This window comes from Electrona antarctica (genome assembly GCF_951216825.1).
Source record: "Electrona antarctica genome assembly, chromosome: 6".
In the NCBI taxonomy this organism is placed as follows: domain Eukaryota; kingdom Metazoa; phylum Chordata; class Actinopteri; order Myctophiformes; family Myctophidae; genus Electrona; species Electrona antarctica.
In genome coordinates, this window is record NC_136811.1 from 49382856 (window position 1) to 49400709 (window position 17854).

Consider the following 17854-nt stretch of genomic DNA (forward strand, 5'->3'; position numbering starts at 1 on the left):
TTGCCTCAGCTGAGACCTCTGCCACGGAGAACGTCGGGGCGGAGAGGTAAACACCATCTTGCCAGTCAAATGACCTCCCAATGCTCCTGCATGCCAGTGTGTCAAGGTCACCGGTGCCACTCGCAGGGGTCTCAAAGTGGGACTCCAATCAATATTGTTGTTCGGTCAGGAACACTCACGCCACAAATAGATTGAACCATTCATTGCAACAAATGGTATACAGTAAGATTAAGATGTTCCCTAGATTTTGCTAATGCAGCATGCTAAGCAAAATCAGGGAATGCTACACAAAACATTAGAGCATGCACACATGAATTTAAGTTTAACCTTCAGTTTAAACATTTGAGTAATGCAAGACTCTGGACTACAAGGTGGAGGCTGGGGTGGTGGAGGCAAGCTTTGCCAGCAGCAGCATGTGTGGCAGCAATTGAAAAGCAGAGATCCAGGTGCCGTCAGACAGAGAGGTTTTTAGGTGAATCCGTAAAGGTTTTTAACCAAATGTATGCCATGAACGCGGGACCTCGTTCTTCTCTCCACGAACTGCCTGTGCCAAAACGAGGGAACTCTTCTTTCTTTATTATTTTTTAAATGTTTTGCTTTTGCTCACATGTTAGACAGCCTCCACACGGATCCGACGCGCACGTGGCCGCGCACACGCTTAATAGTTTTTCTCCTCAAAATGAGACAAACTGCCATCTTTGAGACCTTATAAAAGTCTAAACTTTGATCATGCTAAGAAAGTGAAACCATCCCATAAGTGGTTAACAAAATGTCCCCTCCTCTGTTTAAAAAACAAACAAACAAAAATCTAACACGCAAGGAAGGACCCGAGCAGAGTTAGCCAGGCCAAGATGATAATTGTCAGTTGGAACTGAAATTATGTGAAACGATCCCCAAATAGATGGTTGTCGAGAAAACATGTATTTCTACAACCTGCAATATCACACAAAATACATATTTTGGCTAAGGGACTGTCAGTGCGGAGGTGTGAGGTGGCATGGAGGATGAATTAAAACATTCTCTTAGGCAATCTGTACCAACCCTCACAACAGCTATTGCTGTCTTACAGAACTCATTGACACCAGAGACAAGAGGACAGGACAATCAGACATGACACAGGGATAGAGGGAGAGAGACAGACAGCACAAAGTGGGTGTATAGTCCTGAACCTCATGCCCTGGGGAGTTATGGCAAGTCAACCAACTGGATTAAACATTTTCACACACCTGCATGTAAAGACAATGCAGTGCTCCGTCAAGTATGCCACATGAGCAACCGCTGACTTTGCAGCAACACTGAGGACTTGTTTTAAGGACCAGGACCCAGACAATATTGTTATAACTATAGAGCGGTGCCGGTTGGGCACTGGCCTACTTGGAACGATGCCAAATATGGAGTCTATGAGGGGATATAGGGGTGATCAGGTCCAAGGCCGAACGGTTTTTGAGTTACGTGCTTTACAAACGCACACACGTACACACAGACAGACGTACAAAGACGTGGTGCATTTATGGGGTGAACAGTGAGATTTATGTATGTGTCTCTCTGTGTCCCTTTATTCCTACTGTATGTATGGAGTTCTGTGTCAGGCATGCCCAAATATGAAGTGTTGTGATGACAGGCCAGCTCCATAGTGTATGTTGACCTTGGACAGGGCCCCTGTCCACTGTCTCCAGGCAGAGGCCTTTTGTGGCGGTTCTGGACAACCGTGGGTACGATCGACTCGACACCGGGCACTGCACTCCCTGTGGGAGTGGGGAACGCGCGTGTCGAATTTGAGGTCGGTGGGGCGAACGGTTCTCGAGTTACGTGCATTACAGACGTACACACGTACAGACGTATACGTACAGACAGAGACATGGTGCATTTATAGTTAGATATCTGCCACAACTGAAGGATTTTTCCAGATGATCTGTATGTATGGGCACCATGTGTATCTGTCACTTCACCGTTGGGTTATTATTAAAAGCCCAGTGTTTGGGACAGTGTCATGCTGCCGGGGGCGTATGGACAGACACGAGGGTCATCAGAAGTTTTTGCTGCTGTTGTTGATTTTGGAACAGCGTCAGCCATCGGTCATGGAGATGTGGGGTCGGCTCCATGAAGGACACAACATGCTTTTGTTTGCTTGTTTTCCTGTGACTGCCACAACTACATTCTCTGCTGCATGGGAGGAAAGTTTACTCCATCGTAAAAAATAAAAATAAATGCACCCCAACTTGTGCTCAAACTTTCCCAGCTTTCCTTATCTCAGTGTGCATGTTAAAACTGGAGCTTGGCATTCCACTGGCAGCAAGTGCTCTTTTCTCTATAGCGTTGCCTTCTCTCCCTGTCTGCTCATCTCAAGTGTCCCAGTACGGATGCTTCCAGAGATCCTGTGAAGTCCAATAGGGAACTGAATAAAGTGCAATCAGCAGCCATGCGTTTGAGTCTTTGAGAGAGAGAGAGAGAGAGAGAGAGAGAGAGAGAGAGAGAGAGAGACGTTTACGCCGCAGACAAAGCCAACTCTTGTCGTGACAAATCATGACAATAAACACAATGTTTTGGGCCAAACAAAGAATTAGAAACAAACACAAAATATTGTGTTTGTTGTCATGATTTGTCACAACTCGAGTTGGCTTCGTACGACGCTTAAAAGGTCTTTAAATAAATACTTTTTGAAATGTCTATGGGGAAAATGCATTGGGATTAATTTCCTGGGCCTGGCGTCGTCTTGAAAGGGGGGCGGGACTGCGACGCTCCATTCTGAGGGGAACATAAAAATCACACCCGTGTGCAGTGAGGGGCATACATACATCATCATACACCACATTCCGTGCTCAACCAATCAAATTATCAAAAATGTCATTCCGGCCAATCACAATTTGCGTCTTCACTTTTCTGTCCTCACTTTTGTCTTCAACGTTTGTGTTTACACAATTACGAAAAGTTGGCCATAGGAGCGCCCCTCAAAAATAGCAGATCTACAAGCTCACAACGATTCGTGGGTCGTTGTGAGCTTGTAGAGCTGCTATTTTTTGGCGAAGAGGTGTGGTGTAGGGGAATAATAATAATAACTGGAACTGCACTCTGTCGAGTGCCTACTTGCTCGTTGCACACTAGTAGGCCATAAATGGCCTACTAGTGCGCAAGCAGAGCGCACAAGTACTGTCGACCACTACGAACTCAGCCTCTCTGTAAAACATTGAAATTAAATACTAAAGTCGGGTTATAACTGGCTGTCAATGGTGACGTAATTAGGATATGTTTCAATATTGGTTGGGTAACAGGTAACGTATGTAATGTATACATGTACTGTATGTAAGTTGTACGTTGAAAGTACTATACTGTGGTCGGCTTCCTTTTTTATGTGCGTATGCTTGGTAGTATATATACTGATGTTGATGGTGATGTAATTAAGATATGTTTCAATGTCGGGTTATAACTGGCTGTCTATGGTGACGTAATTAGGATATGCCGCAGGGCGGCTGTGGCTCAGGAGGTAGAGCAGGTCGTCCAATGATCCATGGGTCGGCGGTTCGAATCCCGGCTCCTCCTGTCTACATGTCGAAGTGTCCTTGGGCAAGACACTGAACCCCAAATTGCTCCCGATGTGCTGGTTGGTACCTTGCATGGCTTCCGCTGCAATCGGTGTATGAATGTGTGTGTGAATGGGTGAATGTAATGCACAATCTATGTAAAGCGCCTTGGATAAAGGCGCTATATAAATGCACCATTTACCATTTACCATTTATTGTCGGGTGAATTAAAGGTAATGTCTGTATGTAATCTGAAACCTATCTTTATTACGTCACCATGAAAAGACAGTTATTATAGCCCGGCATTGATACATATATACGTCACCATCAATACCTACCAAGCATACACGTGCATTCGTACCAGCACGACCACAATACCACCATACCACTGGTATGGTGGTCGTACCAGCACGACCACAATACCACCATACCACTGGTATGGTGGTCGTACCAGCACGACCACCATACCATTAACAACCTACAGTATATAAGGCAAAAATATCAACATTTAATTATGCTTTAAGTAGCATGTGATGTGTATGTCAAACTAGGGGTTTTTCATGATTATGAATCCATTCCAAGCATTTTTTTAGGCCAATAAGAAAACTATATAGGCCATACCAAATATCCCACTCTGCGCACCCGGCTGCCGGACTATAGTGGGAAATGCAGTCTGTCTTTCCCACACTCCTGCTACAATACTTACTGTAGCTTGTTGTCCTTATCTGTTGTTGACAGGTTTGCCTCTAGGACTCTGAAACGGCAACACCTGGTTTTCCCCCCATTAAACGGTGCTTTCACAAATGTGAGGGATATAACAAAACAACGCCATGACCTATCAGTCTAAATTAGTTCGGTGCAATTATAGATAATGACTCATTTCAAATTACGGGAGAAAACAAACAACTCTTTTTTGCGGATATTATTGTAATTTGTACTCATAGGCTGGTTAACCCATGCACAGCACCCACTCACTGTTTTGTTACCGCAAATAATCAAACAACAATTGATTGTGGGTTTCTGTGGGGAATGAGGGACCGAAATAATAGCTTATGAGGACCATGACCATCCCTCTGTCTTGACAAAAACTAAAAATTTCCAGATAGACCTGCCCAGAGATTATAGCCTATCATCATATCATTGTCTTCACCAGGCTGAAGGCACACACACACACACACACACACACACACACACACACACACACACACACACACACACACACACACACACACTAGGGGCTCCATTTTCGTCACCGCTAAACCCCTTATCCCTAAACTTCTTTGCCTTTTTTACTATTTTGAAAAACATTTTTGAATAGTTCAACTAGCCAATCTACATTGACACGTTGTGAGCTTGTAGACTGGCCATTTTAACTATTCAAAAATGTTTTGCAAAATAGTAAAAAAAAAAGGCAAAGAAGTTCAGGCATAAGGGGTTTAGCGGTGACGGAAATGGAGCCCTATATATATATATATATATATATATATATATATATATATATATATATACTGTATATACTTATACATAAATGCTTGTGTTTGAACCACAACATGTTAAGCGTGCACACAGTTAAAATGTAGGAAACAAAATAAAGGTGTATTAGCTAGCGACTCTTAAAACAAATTCTGGGTCCTGACACAGGGGCCTCATACCGGGGTTTGCCTCCCTAGGGCCTCCTGATCCCTAGTAGTAGCCTAGTAGTGCCCCCTTAGAGATTCAGGCACAACTTGAATACTATAGGTTATGGTCTACTGGAAATCTAATTTGGGGTAGCCTAAATTACACATTTATGTTCATTTTGATTATCCACAAAATGAATAGTGCTTTTTGTCAGGTAAAATAGAGAACACTTTTTATAGAATCGTTTAAACAACAGAATATATTAAAACATGGACCCTCTTTAGTCAACCCTTTAGTTTGACTCCCAGCAGCTATCTTTTTATACGAGATAGATTTAGACTCTCTGCACCAGAGAGTTAGGGCTGCACTCAGTGTGGACTGAAGAGATGGCCAAATAGAGCCAAATACACGGAATAAGAGCACTTGACTAACTAATCCCACAGACTCCCACACATAGGCCTATATTTCCCCATGCGGTGCGTGGTCACACATGCAGTGAAAGATCCCCGTTATTATAAGTCTAAATGTTCATATACCCTAGTAAGATGGTGTCGCTTTCAAAGTATAAACTGATTTGGAAAGCGACGTATAGCCTGCAGAAAAAAAGTGAGAGAAAGGTAAATGGTGCATTTATATTGGGCCTTTAGGTTCAATATAAAGGTTCTTTACATAGATTGTGCATTACATTCACCCATTCACACACACATTCACACACTGATGGCGGCGGAAACCATGCAAGGCACCAACTAGCACATCAGGAGCAATTAGGGGTTCAGTGTCTTGCTCAAGGACATTTCGGCACTAACTCTGGAGGAGGTTCGAACTGGCAACCTTGCGGTTACCATAGGGAGGTGAGGAACATGAGACATGCATGAAGAGAGAGAGAAAATGTCTTTGAAATGAAATGAAATGAAATCTATATTTACCCAGGGTATCTGGGCTAAGCTCAAGAACTTGTTTCCAGCCAGGCCCTGCTCATAGAACACATTTCATCGTAGTGGTTGATGCCTTGTTCAAGGGCATTTCAGCGGTGGTAATTTTAACGTGTCGGACGGCTGATTCGAACTGGGAACCTTCCGGTATCTAGACCGCGCCGCTATCCGTTCGGCCACCGCTGCCACTATAGGTCCTGGGTGGTGGTGCTTTTTGAAGAGTTATTCAACTTGTGTGTTGTTGTTGTTGTAATCTGAAGTCTATAGTGCACTTTGTGTGAGGTATAGCCTACGACACTTAATTCCTCAGTATATAGGTGAATAATTAATTCCCTCCTGCTTCGACACGGAAGACTGGCTGTAATTAAGCAGAGATTCAAGGCAACAGTAATACGTACAGACACTCGGATACAGATACAATCACAGACACGCACGCTCACACACGCACGCACGCTCTCTCTCTTTCACGCACGCGCACACACACGCACACGCACACGCACACACACACACTGAGAGAGAGACAGACAGATGCGGGGGTACTTTAGGGCCCTCCTTTGGTCCCCTGGGTAAGAGCGGGGCTTGTTCTTGGATCACAGAGCTGTCATTGACTATTTATTTTAGTCCCCCACAATCCAGCTCCTCATGCAGCGCTGCTTGGAGGGGCGGAGCGGAGGGAGGGGAGCAGGGTGAGGGCAATCAAAGATCTCTTTCATTTCAACACCGCTCAGTGCTTGTCAGTGGCCTCGGCAACGCTGTCCGACCCGCCACGTACTGTCCTATATAGCGTGCAGGGTGCAGGAACGAGAAAAGCATAATATGCCTCATATTGATAAGATAAATTGCATATAGCCTATATGGATAAAGATTTATCTTTCTTTTTGGCGAGGGGTGAAAATGCAGGCATTTGATCATGTCATTGGCTTTTTTTTTGTCGCCTGTTTGATAGTAGGCCTATGATTGATCATTTGATTGACGTGATGATATAGTCGAATTCAAAACGCTGTGCCTATACCTGGTGTCTTAATTATTTCAGTGTGTGTGTGTGTGTAGGCTACATAAACCGAGAATCCAGCTCCACATTTGGATTTTACAGTGTAACATAATTATTCAGTGTTTATCCAACGAACTCCAAGACTGTCCCTTTTTTTTTGTGCAAAACCACAAAGTTACATTTGTTCACTCACACATTAGTCTAAATTAGCTCTGTATTTTCACAAGTGCAGCCAATTAACTCGAATGTATTGACCCATATGAGAACACCCACCAATGTATAAGCCCCAGATGGCCCATTAGCATTCCGCGGTATAGGCTATTGGTCCTACTGTAGTAGCCTATACTGTATGATAATAGTGAGTCCAACCTACCGCCCCTCTCGCCCCGCCTCGCCTCCCTCGGGGGGAGGACAGAACAAGCTGCAGCGGTAGGTACAGGTCTGTCCACCGCGGTGTGTTGTCCACCAGTCAGTCAGTCACTCTCATATCAGTCCTGTCCAGAGCAGCCGTCCGGTCGGTGCCGCCGTCTTGTCCCCCTGTTGCTTTAAGCAGTGCGTCCTATCGTCCAACAGGAGGCGTGTCTCCCCCACGGCCGGAGTAGAGAGCGCAACCACACACACGCGAGTCTGAAGGAACCGAGTCCTCCGCTCCGTTCCATTGTAGGAACAAATGAACTATACTTTGTCGTCGCTCTTGTGACTATTCCCTGCTCGTTCCGCACCACCTAGAATCAAAGGTAAGGCAGTTATTTGTGTTTAAAGTTTACAGTAATTCGGTCTCTCCGTATTTCGTGTGTGTGTGTGTGTGTGTGTGTGTGTGTGTGTGTGTGTGTGTGTGTGTGTGTGTGTGTGTGTGTGTGTGTGTGTGTGTGTGTGTGTGTGTGTGTGTGTGTGTGTGTTTAAACCCTCAGACATGGGGTGTTTTAGGATTTGGACATAAAACAGGTGAGACTGAGAGGAGGTGCAGAGCACGATGGATGATGAATCCACATCGTTTCCAAATCGCAAACGCAGAAGACGTGCAAAACCTTTCTAATAACGACGGAATAACGCATCTATATTCGCACCTTATCATCTCATCACCATATAAGATTTCAACTTCACCGGCGTATGTTTTGTGGGCTATTTTTGCGGAGAGGAGGGGGGTCCGACGAAGCTCGTAATTAGAAATAATTTGAACGGTCTTAAAAAACAGGTTACGACTTGCTGGTTAATAACGCGTGTAGAAACGTGACCTCGCATGTCTTTGCGCGACCTCTATTTGAGACGCTTGTCACCTCCCGAGTCGCCCCCCCCCCCCCCTGCCCCCTCCCCGGGCTGATGTCTTCTATGTTGTAGGGGTTGAGACGACATTATGGGGTCATTAAACGTCTGCCATAGACTACAAATCGTGGCTGTCAGCCGGCGTTGACGTGATCGGCTTTATGAATGATCCATAGATAACCGTCTAATCTGCCCGTGGATGGAAACTCGGCGACAAGCCGTGCATGTAAATTCCACAGTTGATGAGCACATTACTCCTATAGCGCGTTGCACCTGTAAATCAACTTTATGATCGCGCTGCCCATGCCTGTTGTGCATGTTGTGGAGGGGTTGTGCTCAACCCGATGAAAAAATGCCTTTCAGTTCGGTCGGTGCCCCCCCATGAAGTGCCGTTTGGACTGGAGATCTTTCACCATGAAGCACTCGTTAAAATGGAAAATCGGAGCCAGTAGGCTATAGGCTATATTTTAAATAAATAAAACAAATCAGGATCACAATAACTTGAAAGAAGCAGGATTTTCACTGATGTCAACTGTTTACGCACGAGTCACCTGGCATTTCCAGTTGGGTATATAGGCTACCTGTTCATTACGCACAGGGCTATACATGCCAGGGAGTTGTGGCTTTTCACAGTTGAATTAGGTTGCCTTTAAGGAATTTCCGTGTGCAGGTTAAATTAGAAAAATGAATCCCATATATTCTTGGAAATTGTATTTAAAATACGAATCCGACTTTATTATTTCCTTTTTGCCGCACATATAGCTCGCCAGTCGCCACATTGAATAACAGGCATCTGGGGAAAAAATACAAATAAATAGATGACACATTTTCAACTTCCAATTCCCACTATAGCGTATCAATTATGCTATAGCTCGCTATCATCTAATTCATGATTGGATTAAGTTTGCATTCGAATGATACCAGATAAATTAATCTACACATTTTCTATAATAGCCATTTACATTATCCTATCCATTGTATAAATCTGCTTGTAACAGTAGCAATAGCCTATATGCCTATGTGTAGCCTAACAACTGACCATAATGAATATTATATTTTAATATGCATGGCACTGGGCTGGTAGGCTAATATATTACCTGCATATTACAGCATTTGACACATTGGCTGCGGTCCAAAGACAAATATCCACTAATTAATGCTTTGGTCAGTGACAGTTATCGATTTAAGAGGAAACGTTTGTCTTATTTCAATCGAGCCGATTGCGCCTATATTTGAAAATATTACTGACGCTGCATTAGAAGCCCATGAAAAGGACGCCAGCATCAATACTCTCGAGGCAAAGATATATGATATATGGTACTGTATAAATGATATGCCTATGAACAGAGGAGTTGCTCAGATATATGATATATGATAGGCCTATACTGTATAAATTATATGCTTATGAACAGAGGAGTTGGTCGTATAAAGTTAGATTTAAGCACACCAATTCATGCCTCTAGTATTTCCTGTATGTTCATTACCTTTACACTCGCGTCTATACAACTCGAACTCCTATGGTCTAACTCTAATATTTTTATTAGGCTTATTATTTTTTACTATTTTTAAATGATTAGCCTGATTAGCCAATTACGCATGCAGGTGCAGAATCACCAATTGACCCAATGTATCTCGTTAATTCACTGGATATAGCCTAACTCTGAAAGAAGTAATAATTCTAACAGATGGCTGCTATTTCAAGCCATTGTGCAGTATATGTTTGAGTTTATCTCTAAAAAATGCATTGTTTTGTTTAGTCAGCAAACCAGTAGGCCCAAGTGAACCATGTTGTGGTGACGTGTGTTTCTGTTTGTAGCCTTTCATCATTATTATTCAAAATGTGATCTGAACAGGCCTATCTAAAATCTTCATACTTCATTCTGTACGCAGACCAGGGCCATCAACAGGCCTTATAGGTGACGTTTTTACAATCAAAAATATTTTACTCTCTAAACATAATTACATTCTGTTCTAAACTTCATGTTATTGGCTTGAAGTTGCTTAACGGATTTCACACAGGATAAGTATAGAAAATGTAAAAAAAAAAAGAAAAAAAGAAAAGAAAAAAAAAAGTAACACTTCCAAAAAGACTGTGTAAAATATCAGCGCACTAAGAGGCAATTCATCATGTTGAGACTATAGTGACATGCTCTGTTCACACGCATCTCACATGTGACTCCAAGGCTGAACAACTCCGAGGCAATCTTTTTTAAATTCATAGATTGCTTTTTACAGCTTTGCACGCACTCCGCTATGAAGCAGCGACGACCATTGAACCAAACCGCGCATATCTGAGAATCTGGGGAAGTGCCCGGTGCATGGGTGTCATGCACGAAATATGACCATTTCGCCTGCCGATATATAGCTATAGATCAGGGGGGGACGTGTGGTCGGCAATACCGGAGAAATATGCCCAATCTATGCTCTCCGCTCTCCCACTAATCTTGGCTCGACGTCAGATGCTGCACGGCAGTGCAGCAGAATGCAAGCTTGTAGACAGCCCGACACTGCTCGCAAGGTGTAAGGGCGCCCAGTGCAATTCCGCCGAGCGCGATTCTCTGCCGCGAAGGAGTCTGACCGGATATTCAACGCCTGCATTCTCCCCGATGTTTATCTGTCTTCCAGGTCTCCCGTGAACGGATTTCTCCGCGGTTCGCCCCATGCAGCCTAACATGGATGCCTCGCCGTCAGCTGAGTCGGAAGGTTGTTTCTTGGCGCAGTGAGCCGGACGGACACGCAGTGCTTGCTAATGGATCTGGGGAAACGAGCTGCCCTCTCCATGAGTGACCACCATGCCGCGTGAGCCGTCGTCACCCTGCTTAACGTTTCAAGGAATTTCGGGGAATATACTCGGACCCAGGGAATAAATACTGTGCACCACGCAAAGCACCATGAAGATTACCTTCATCAGGTGCATCGTCAGGCTTCTACTGCTGCTATTACAATGCGTGGGATATTCTCGTGGGATGCCGCACGTCTTGAGATTTGGTGAGTTAAGCTTTGTGTTGTTGTTGTTGTTGTTGTTGTTGTTAAAAGTTCTTACCATCAGTTACAAAGTTGTTGTGGTACTTTTGCGTACTTGTGCACCACTGCCATGGAGCACACGTGTTTCACGCTCTATGAATATGTTCCCGCCTGCTGTGGGACCTCATATTCACTGGGACGGTGTGTCCCCAAGATTATGGTTTATGGTTATGCTCGGAGAACCATCGTGTTTTGTTGTTGCAAGGACACTGATGTTGGCCAAAAGACGTGGGAAAATGTGTCTGAAAGTTGGCATAAAGTGTAGCAATATCTACTTCTGTAACAGTAAAAGTGCTAGGCTCCCTTATGACCCTAGTGCAAAATTGTCAAACTTCAAATCAACTAGTTGAGTCGAGACAGAACCTGTTGCTATGGGGCCTAGCCTGCCTTTCTCCTGTGTAAGCTACACTGCTTCAGAGAGCGAGGGAATTGTTTATGACACTAGCTCAACCTTTCATTTTATTATCTTCTAAATTTAGACACACAGGCGCGCACACACGCACACACACACACACACACACACACACACACACACACACACACACACACACACACACACACACACACACAGAGCGCTGTTCCAATTTTCAGCACCATGGACAGCGTCCTGTATCACCATTGGGCTGGGCACCTCTCTGTCCCAGCACCATAGACAGCAACCTTCCCTAGTACCCTGGATAGCACCCTTTCCTTAGTACCATGGACAGCACCCTTCCTTAGTACCATGGACAGCACCCTTCCCTAGTGCCACGGACAGTGTTGCAACACGGACAGCACCCTTCCCTATAGTGCCACGGACAGCAACCTTCCTTAGTACCATGGACAGCACCCTTCCTTAGTGCCACGGAGCACGGACAGCAACCTTCCTTAGTGCCACGGACAGCAACCTTCCTTAATACCACGGACAGCACCCTTCTATAGTACCACGGACAGCACCCTTCCCTAGTACCATGGACAGCACCCTTCTATAGTACCACGGACAGCACCCTTCCCTAGTGCCATGGACAGCACCCTTCCCAATAGTGCCATAGACAGCACCCTTCCCTAGCACCATGGATAGCACCTTTCAGCATGGATAGCACCGATCAGAAGTACCATGGACAGCTCCATCCTCTAGTACCACGGACAGCTCCATTGGCAGCACTGTGTTGTGTGTTGTTTGGGTCTCCAGTAGTCCAGGATGTTGGGAGGTGTTGGCCAGGCTGCTCACACCACAGGCAGCATCATTCAAATGGTTGCACGTGTTTCACCATGCATGACAATCGCATTGTTATTATATAATTATTATTATTAATGATATCCGTGACCACATTACTAATAACAAAGTCAGGCAACGGGGGAGTCAGTATAAATGAAAATGAGCTTAAATTATAATAAATGCTGCATTAAATACTGCATTTAATCATTTAAATCATTTATTAGATCACCTTAACCTCACATTCATGCACACTAAACATTTTGCAAATACTCGAGGATACACTGCTTAATCCACCGTTCTTGTGAAACTATACAATAAATTGCAGAGACGTGCCATTTGGGTGCTTTTGTGCTTCGTAAGCAGTTTATGTTTAGCAGTGTACTTTAGGTGTGTGTGTGTGTGTGTGTGTGTGTGTGTGTGTGTGTGTGTGTGTGTGTGTGTGTGTGTGAGTGTGAGTGTGAGTGCGTGCCTGTGTGCGTGCGTGCCTGCGTGCCTGCCTGCGTGCGTGTGTGCCTGCGTGCGTGCATGCGTGTGTGCCTGCGTGCGTGGGTGCCTGCATGCACAAGGGAATACAAAAGGAAGGAATAAAGCAGAAGAGTCATCCAGGTCTTGACGGTGCTCCCTTGCAGCAGAAGTCGCATGATCTCAAACAGAGCAAGGGTAGTGGACGGAATGACAGAAGAAGCATGGGTGGTGCCGGCAGAGATGGATTTATGTGAGAAGTGTGCGTGTGTGTGTGTGTGTGTGTGTGTGTGCGTGTGTGTGTGCGTGTGCGTGTGCGTGAGAGAGAGAGAAAGAGAGTGAGCTTTGAAGAGAGAACCCGCACCAGTGGGACACAGAAATCACGCTTTCTTTTCTCCGGGGCACGGAGCCATTTGTATCTTAGATGAGATCCTGTGAACTTGCACCGGCCTGGGTGGAATTCCGCGCAGTAGCGGTCTGATCTATTCAGCATCGGCTATGGTGGTTGGCTTTCACTTCAGCATCTCCTCATCTTTGGGGCCGTGTAATGCCTGCATGCTGCTCAGATTAGCATCGCATTGAATGGATGGATGGATGGATGGATGGATGGATGGATGGATGGATGGATGGATGGATGGATGGATGGATGGATGGACGGACCGGGGAACAGCTGGTAGACAGATTAGGAGAAGGGGGGGGGGGCAGGTGTTTTGGAGAGCTAAGGCCTTCTTTTATGAAGCATGGTGGCTCATTCATAATTCATAAGAACAGATCTACAAGAACAGATGTACAACCTAACAATGCGTTGTCAGCTTGTATATCTGCTTTTCTTTCCTCACATCACTATGTGACACGTTGTCAGCTTGTATATCTGCTGATTTTGCTGACACCAGACGACTAGGTCATGCGACGAAGTATAAGCTTTGGAGATGCAGCCGATTTGAATGCATCCCAACCGCGAATCTCACACGTTGCTTCTTATTCTTTCACTTCCCCATGGAAGGTATTCACTTGTCAAGACATTCTGCAATTGTCGCTCAAAAAAGCAAGTTTGCCCGTGTGGAAGTTATATAGTGTTAATTTGTTTTTGAAGAAGATGTAGAAGATGGATAGGCCACTATAGGCCTACTGTTGCCTGCAGTTTCTGCGCAACAAATCTGTGAACAATGGTACATTGTCATGCTCAGCTGTGATACCAGCTGAGCTGAGTGAGTGATGGGCTGAATTATTAGGTGCGCTGGTGTTCAGCATGTGTGTGAAGGTCACCGTCTAATGAGGAGATGAGCTAAATGCCGTGGGTCCTCCAGGCTAGAAAAACTCCCACTCATCGGCTGACGAGACCCTCTGTCTGGGGGAAAACGGCGCCTGTCAATAACCATGGCAGGCTGACATTCTACAACACACAGAGGACAATAGGATCTCCCCACTTCCCCACCCCCAAATAACTTCTAAACAAGGAGATTTGCAGAGAAAGCAAGCTACTTAAAGTGCAATGAGACAATGTGAGGCAAAGCGGATCACCCAGGGACTAGCGTGTTTGATCTGAAATGGGGGGCGGTGATAAGCATAACAGCCTTCGTTGAACAAGCTCATTTCTCAGTTCATGGTTACCGTCCTACTTTATCGATTGTCAGCAGATAGAGAGTATGGAGATGGTTACAACACATACACCCCCTTTAACACCAGGAGGTGAATGCATTTTCCATGGTTGTGAGATGACGAACAGACTGACGGAGGCATGATTGAGAACTATTTAAAGGTGGGCTGTGGGGTTAAATAACCATCATGCCAGGTTGTATTAGTTTAGAGGGAGAGAGCGAAAGAGGCAGCAGCGGAGCCGCTTCCCCAATCACAGTGATGTCAACTAAACAGCTACTTAATTATTGTCTTTGTACTCTGCCGTGAGTGAGAATGTGGATAAACAGAGAGAGGGAGAGGGGTAGGGAGGGAGGGAGAGGGGGGCAAGAGTTAGAGGGGGGGGGGGGGGGGGGGTGATAGAGCAAGTGAGAGAGAATATATATAGAGACTAGAGAGAAACTGAGAGAGTAAAAGAGATTAGTCAGCCCTTTCTTTCTGACTCTGAGCAATGTGTTCACTGTGGACCAAACTGTGCATTTGTCAAAAGGCTGACTTCCGACCTTCTGCTTATAGCCAAGAGGAGAACATGATACACAGCCTAAGTGCTCTCACTCAACAACTTTGAAAGAGTTAAAGAAAGTACACCTAAATATTTGGTGAAATGTATGCCTTTTATTCGGGGGACATTGACAAGTTCCGAAACTCAATAATAATAACAGAAACTCAATACAGAACAGAAACTCAATAAATAATGACAGTGCAGACAGTGAACAGAAATCATGTGTCTCAGCATGGTGGAGGGAGGCTGGTTCCCCCCAGTCATTTGTTTATTGCGCTCACATCTCCTCCACTTTAATTAAACAGGCTTCGTCCTAGCACATGTGTTAGAGGTCAAGGTTTTAGAAGCCTATAATGAAGCTATCATATCAATTACAAGCATACGTGTGTGTATTGCTTGCTTGGCTGAACTACATTTGACCCCAGTAAGAGGAATCTAATCTGGTTTGATGGCACCATGTTTAAGTGCAATATCTTTTAAAAGGGAACCATTTCTTTGACTATTGGCTAATAATCATCTGATGCGTGGACGTCGTGGCAAGACTGAGACGTTCCAAGGACCCACCATTCATTTATACAAGCTTTTCATTTATAGTAGCCTATAGAACTGGACCAATAAGAGCAGCGCTTCAGTCAAAAAAGAAAGAAAAGAAAACAGTACATGAAAAGAAAATCCAGTTTGATCTAAATGTGTGTCGTGACGAATGGAACCGACGTCTCATCAGTGGTGAAATAATGCACCCCGCGCCAGGCGAGAGAAATAGGCTGTTTTATGACATTGGGATGAGGGGCATCAGTAAAGCCTTTTATCTGTTGCCAAAGGACCAACATTTAACCGGTGCTGTCGCCCTTAAATCACAGAGCGCGGAGACAGCATGCTGATAAAACTCAGGGCAGCGCCGAAGGAGAGGCGCTATCAAACCCAGGAACAACTATTGCAATTGCACTGTTTCCCCCCGCGAGTAATTCCCCCAATAAATAACTAAACCTACCGCTTGGCTCCAGGAAAGGTCAGGAAGAAACCTTGTATGCACTGTGTAAGCAGTTGTGCTCACGCACGCATGCACACACGCACGCACGCACACACACTACGGGCTCCATTTTCGTCACCGCTAAACCCCTTATCCCTAAACTTCTTTGCCTTTTTTTACTATTTTGAAAAACATTTTTGAATAGTTAAAATGGCCAGTCTACAAGCTCACAACGTGTCAATGTAGATTGGCTAGTTGAACTATTCAAAAATGTTTTTCAAAATAGTAAAAAAAAGGCAAAGAAGTTTAGGGATAAGGGGTTTAGCGGTGACGAAAATGGAGACCTAAATCTCAAAACTCTGAGAGTGAAAAAAACAGGTTAAATTTGTACAACTCAGAAAATACTCTCAGACACTGAGGAGGGGTTCAGTATTCGTGTGAAAATGAGAAGACAGGAACAACCTTTGATCATTTCAGTATGGCTATGTTTTTAGTGAGCTACTTCAGGTGGGTGGAATCCAGATTGTCGGTAGCCCATTCGTCACAGATAAAACACCTCAGACAATAATGCTGCATTGTTTGCCACTAAGGCAGTGGCACCTGGCGAGGGGGTCATGCTGGGGGTACAGACATGCCGCGGCGCGTGTGATGCCGTGCATGCCTGCTCTCTGAACAGTTGTTCTCATGGAATGGTTACTCGGGGCCAATATAGCCAATAGGTTTGTTGAAATGGAAATGGGTTGAGCGGCTTCACAGAAAGGCAACGCTCATTATATCATCTCTCATTGAGAGTAACTCAAGCATATGATATGCCACAGAGTCCCTTTATGCCTCAGGCAACGGAGCGAGCGTTACACGATGGCAGCTCTGCTTCTTCACTTGTGCCCGCTATGACGTTGTTGATACTAAAGTGTGCACCCCCTTCTTCAGTTATCTTTTGTCCCCCATCACTATGCAGTAGTTTAGAGTCCTCAAGATGCCTGTTTGTCAAAACACTGACAACAAATGGGTCACTGGCAGTGATGGAAAAACACAATTACGATTTTTGTAGGGGGCGATAAAAGGAAATGTGTGCATAGTCATTTTACTCTGAGGACTGTACAAATGTAACCAAATGGATCCATCAAGGGTGCATTTGTATACAATTGTGCACTCTCTGAGTTACAGATGGATACACTGGGTATTTTACTATTATGAAACAAACGCGTTAAAGGAAAGGAAAATGGCTTAAAACATGATGCCAAGCAACTACTGTAGATAGCATGAATGACAAAAGGACGTGACATGGTTCAAAATTGTGTAACAATAACCAAAGGCAAACGGGCAGCAAATACACTTAACCTTCTAAGCATCATTTTCAAATCCACATTGTCCGTTTTGTGATTTACATTTTGTTGTTCCATATGTTTAGTTTGATTGGAGCTGAATTAAATTTGGTGTGAAATAATGGCACTTATTTTGCCAGAAATAACATGCCACACATCAATCCCCCCCCTCTCCCTCCCCTCTCTCTCTTCCCCCCCCCCCCCCCCCCCTCCTTCTTTCTGTCTCTCTCCATCAGGCCCTTTGTTTGCACCACCACATTACAATGTCTATGATGAGGGTAAACATGGAGTGTCACACACGGCCCGTCAGAGGCCTTTGATGTAATAAATGTCCAATGTTCTAGGTGCCCTCTGTTTAAAATGCATGACTTGCCAGCCATCCCCGTCCACATTATAATCACTGAACCTCACCCT

The 17854-nt window shown here is 44.7% G+C and overlaps 1 protein-coding gene across 1 annotated transcript in view; it reads left to right on the forward strand.

The window, feature by feature from the left end:
- The first annotated feature begins 7619 nt into the window (after positions 1-7619).
- The window catches only part of LOC306925346 (glutamate receptor ionotropic, kainate 2), a 174634-nt gene continuing 164399 nt past the window's right edge, over positions 7620-17854 (forward strand). The window contains exons 1-2 of the mRNA XM_079504124.1: positions 7620-7798; positions 10950-11312. Of these exons, the coding sequence (XP_079360250.1) occupies positions 11216-11312 (97 nt within the window). The 5' untranslated portion in view covers positions 7620-7798; positions 10950-11215. The remainder of the gene's footprint in view (positions 7799-10949; positions 11313-17854) is intronic.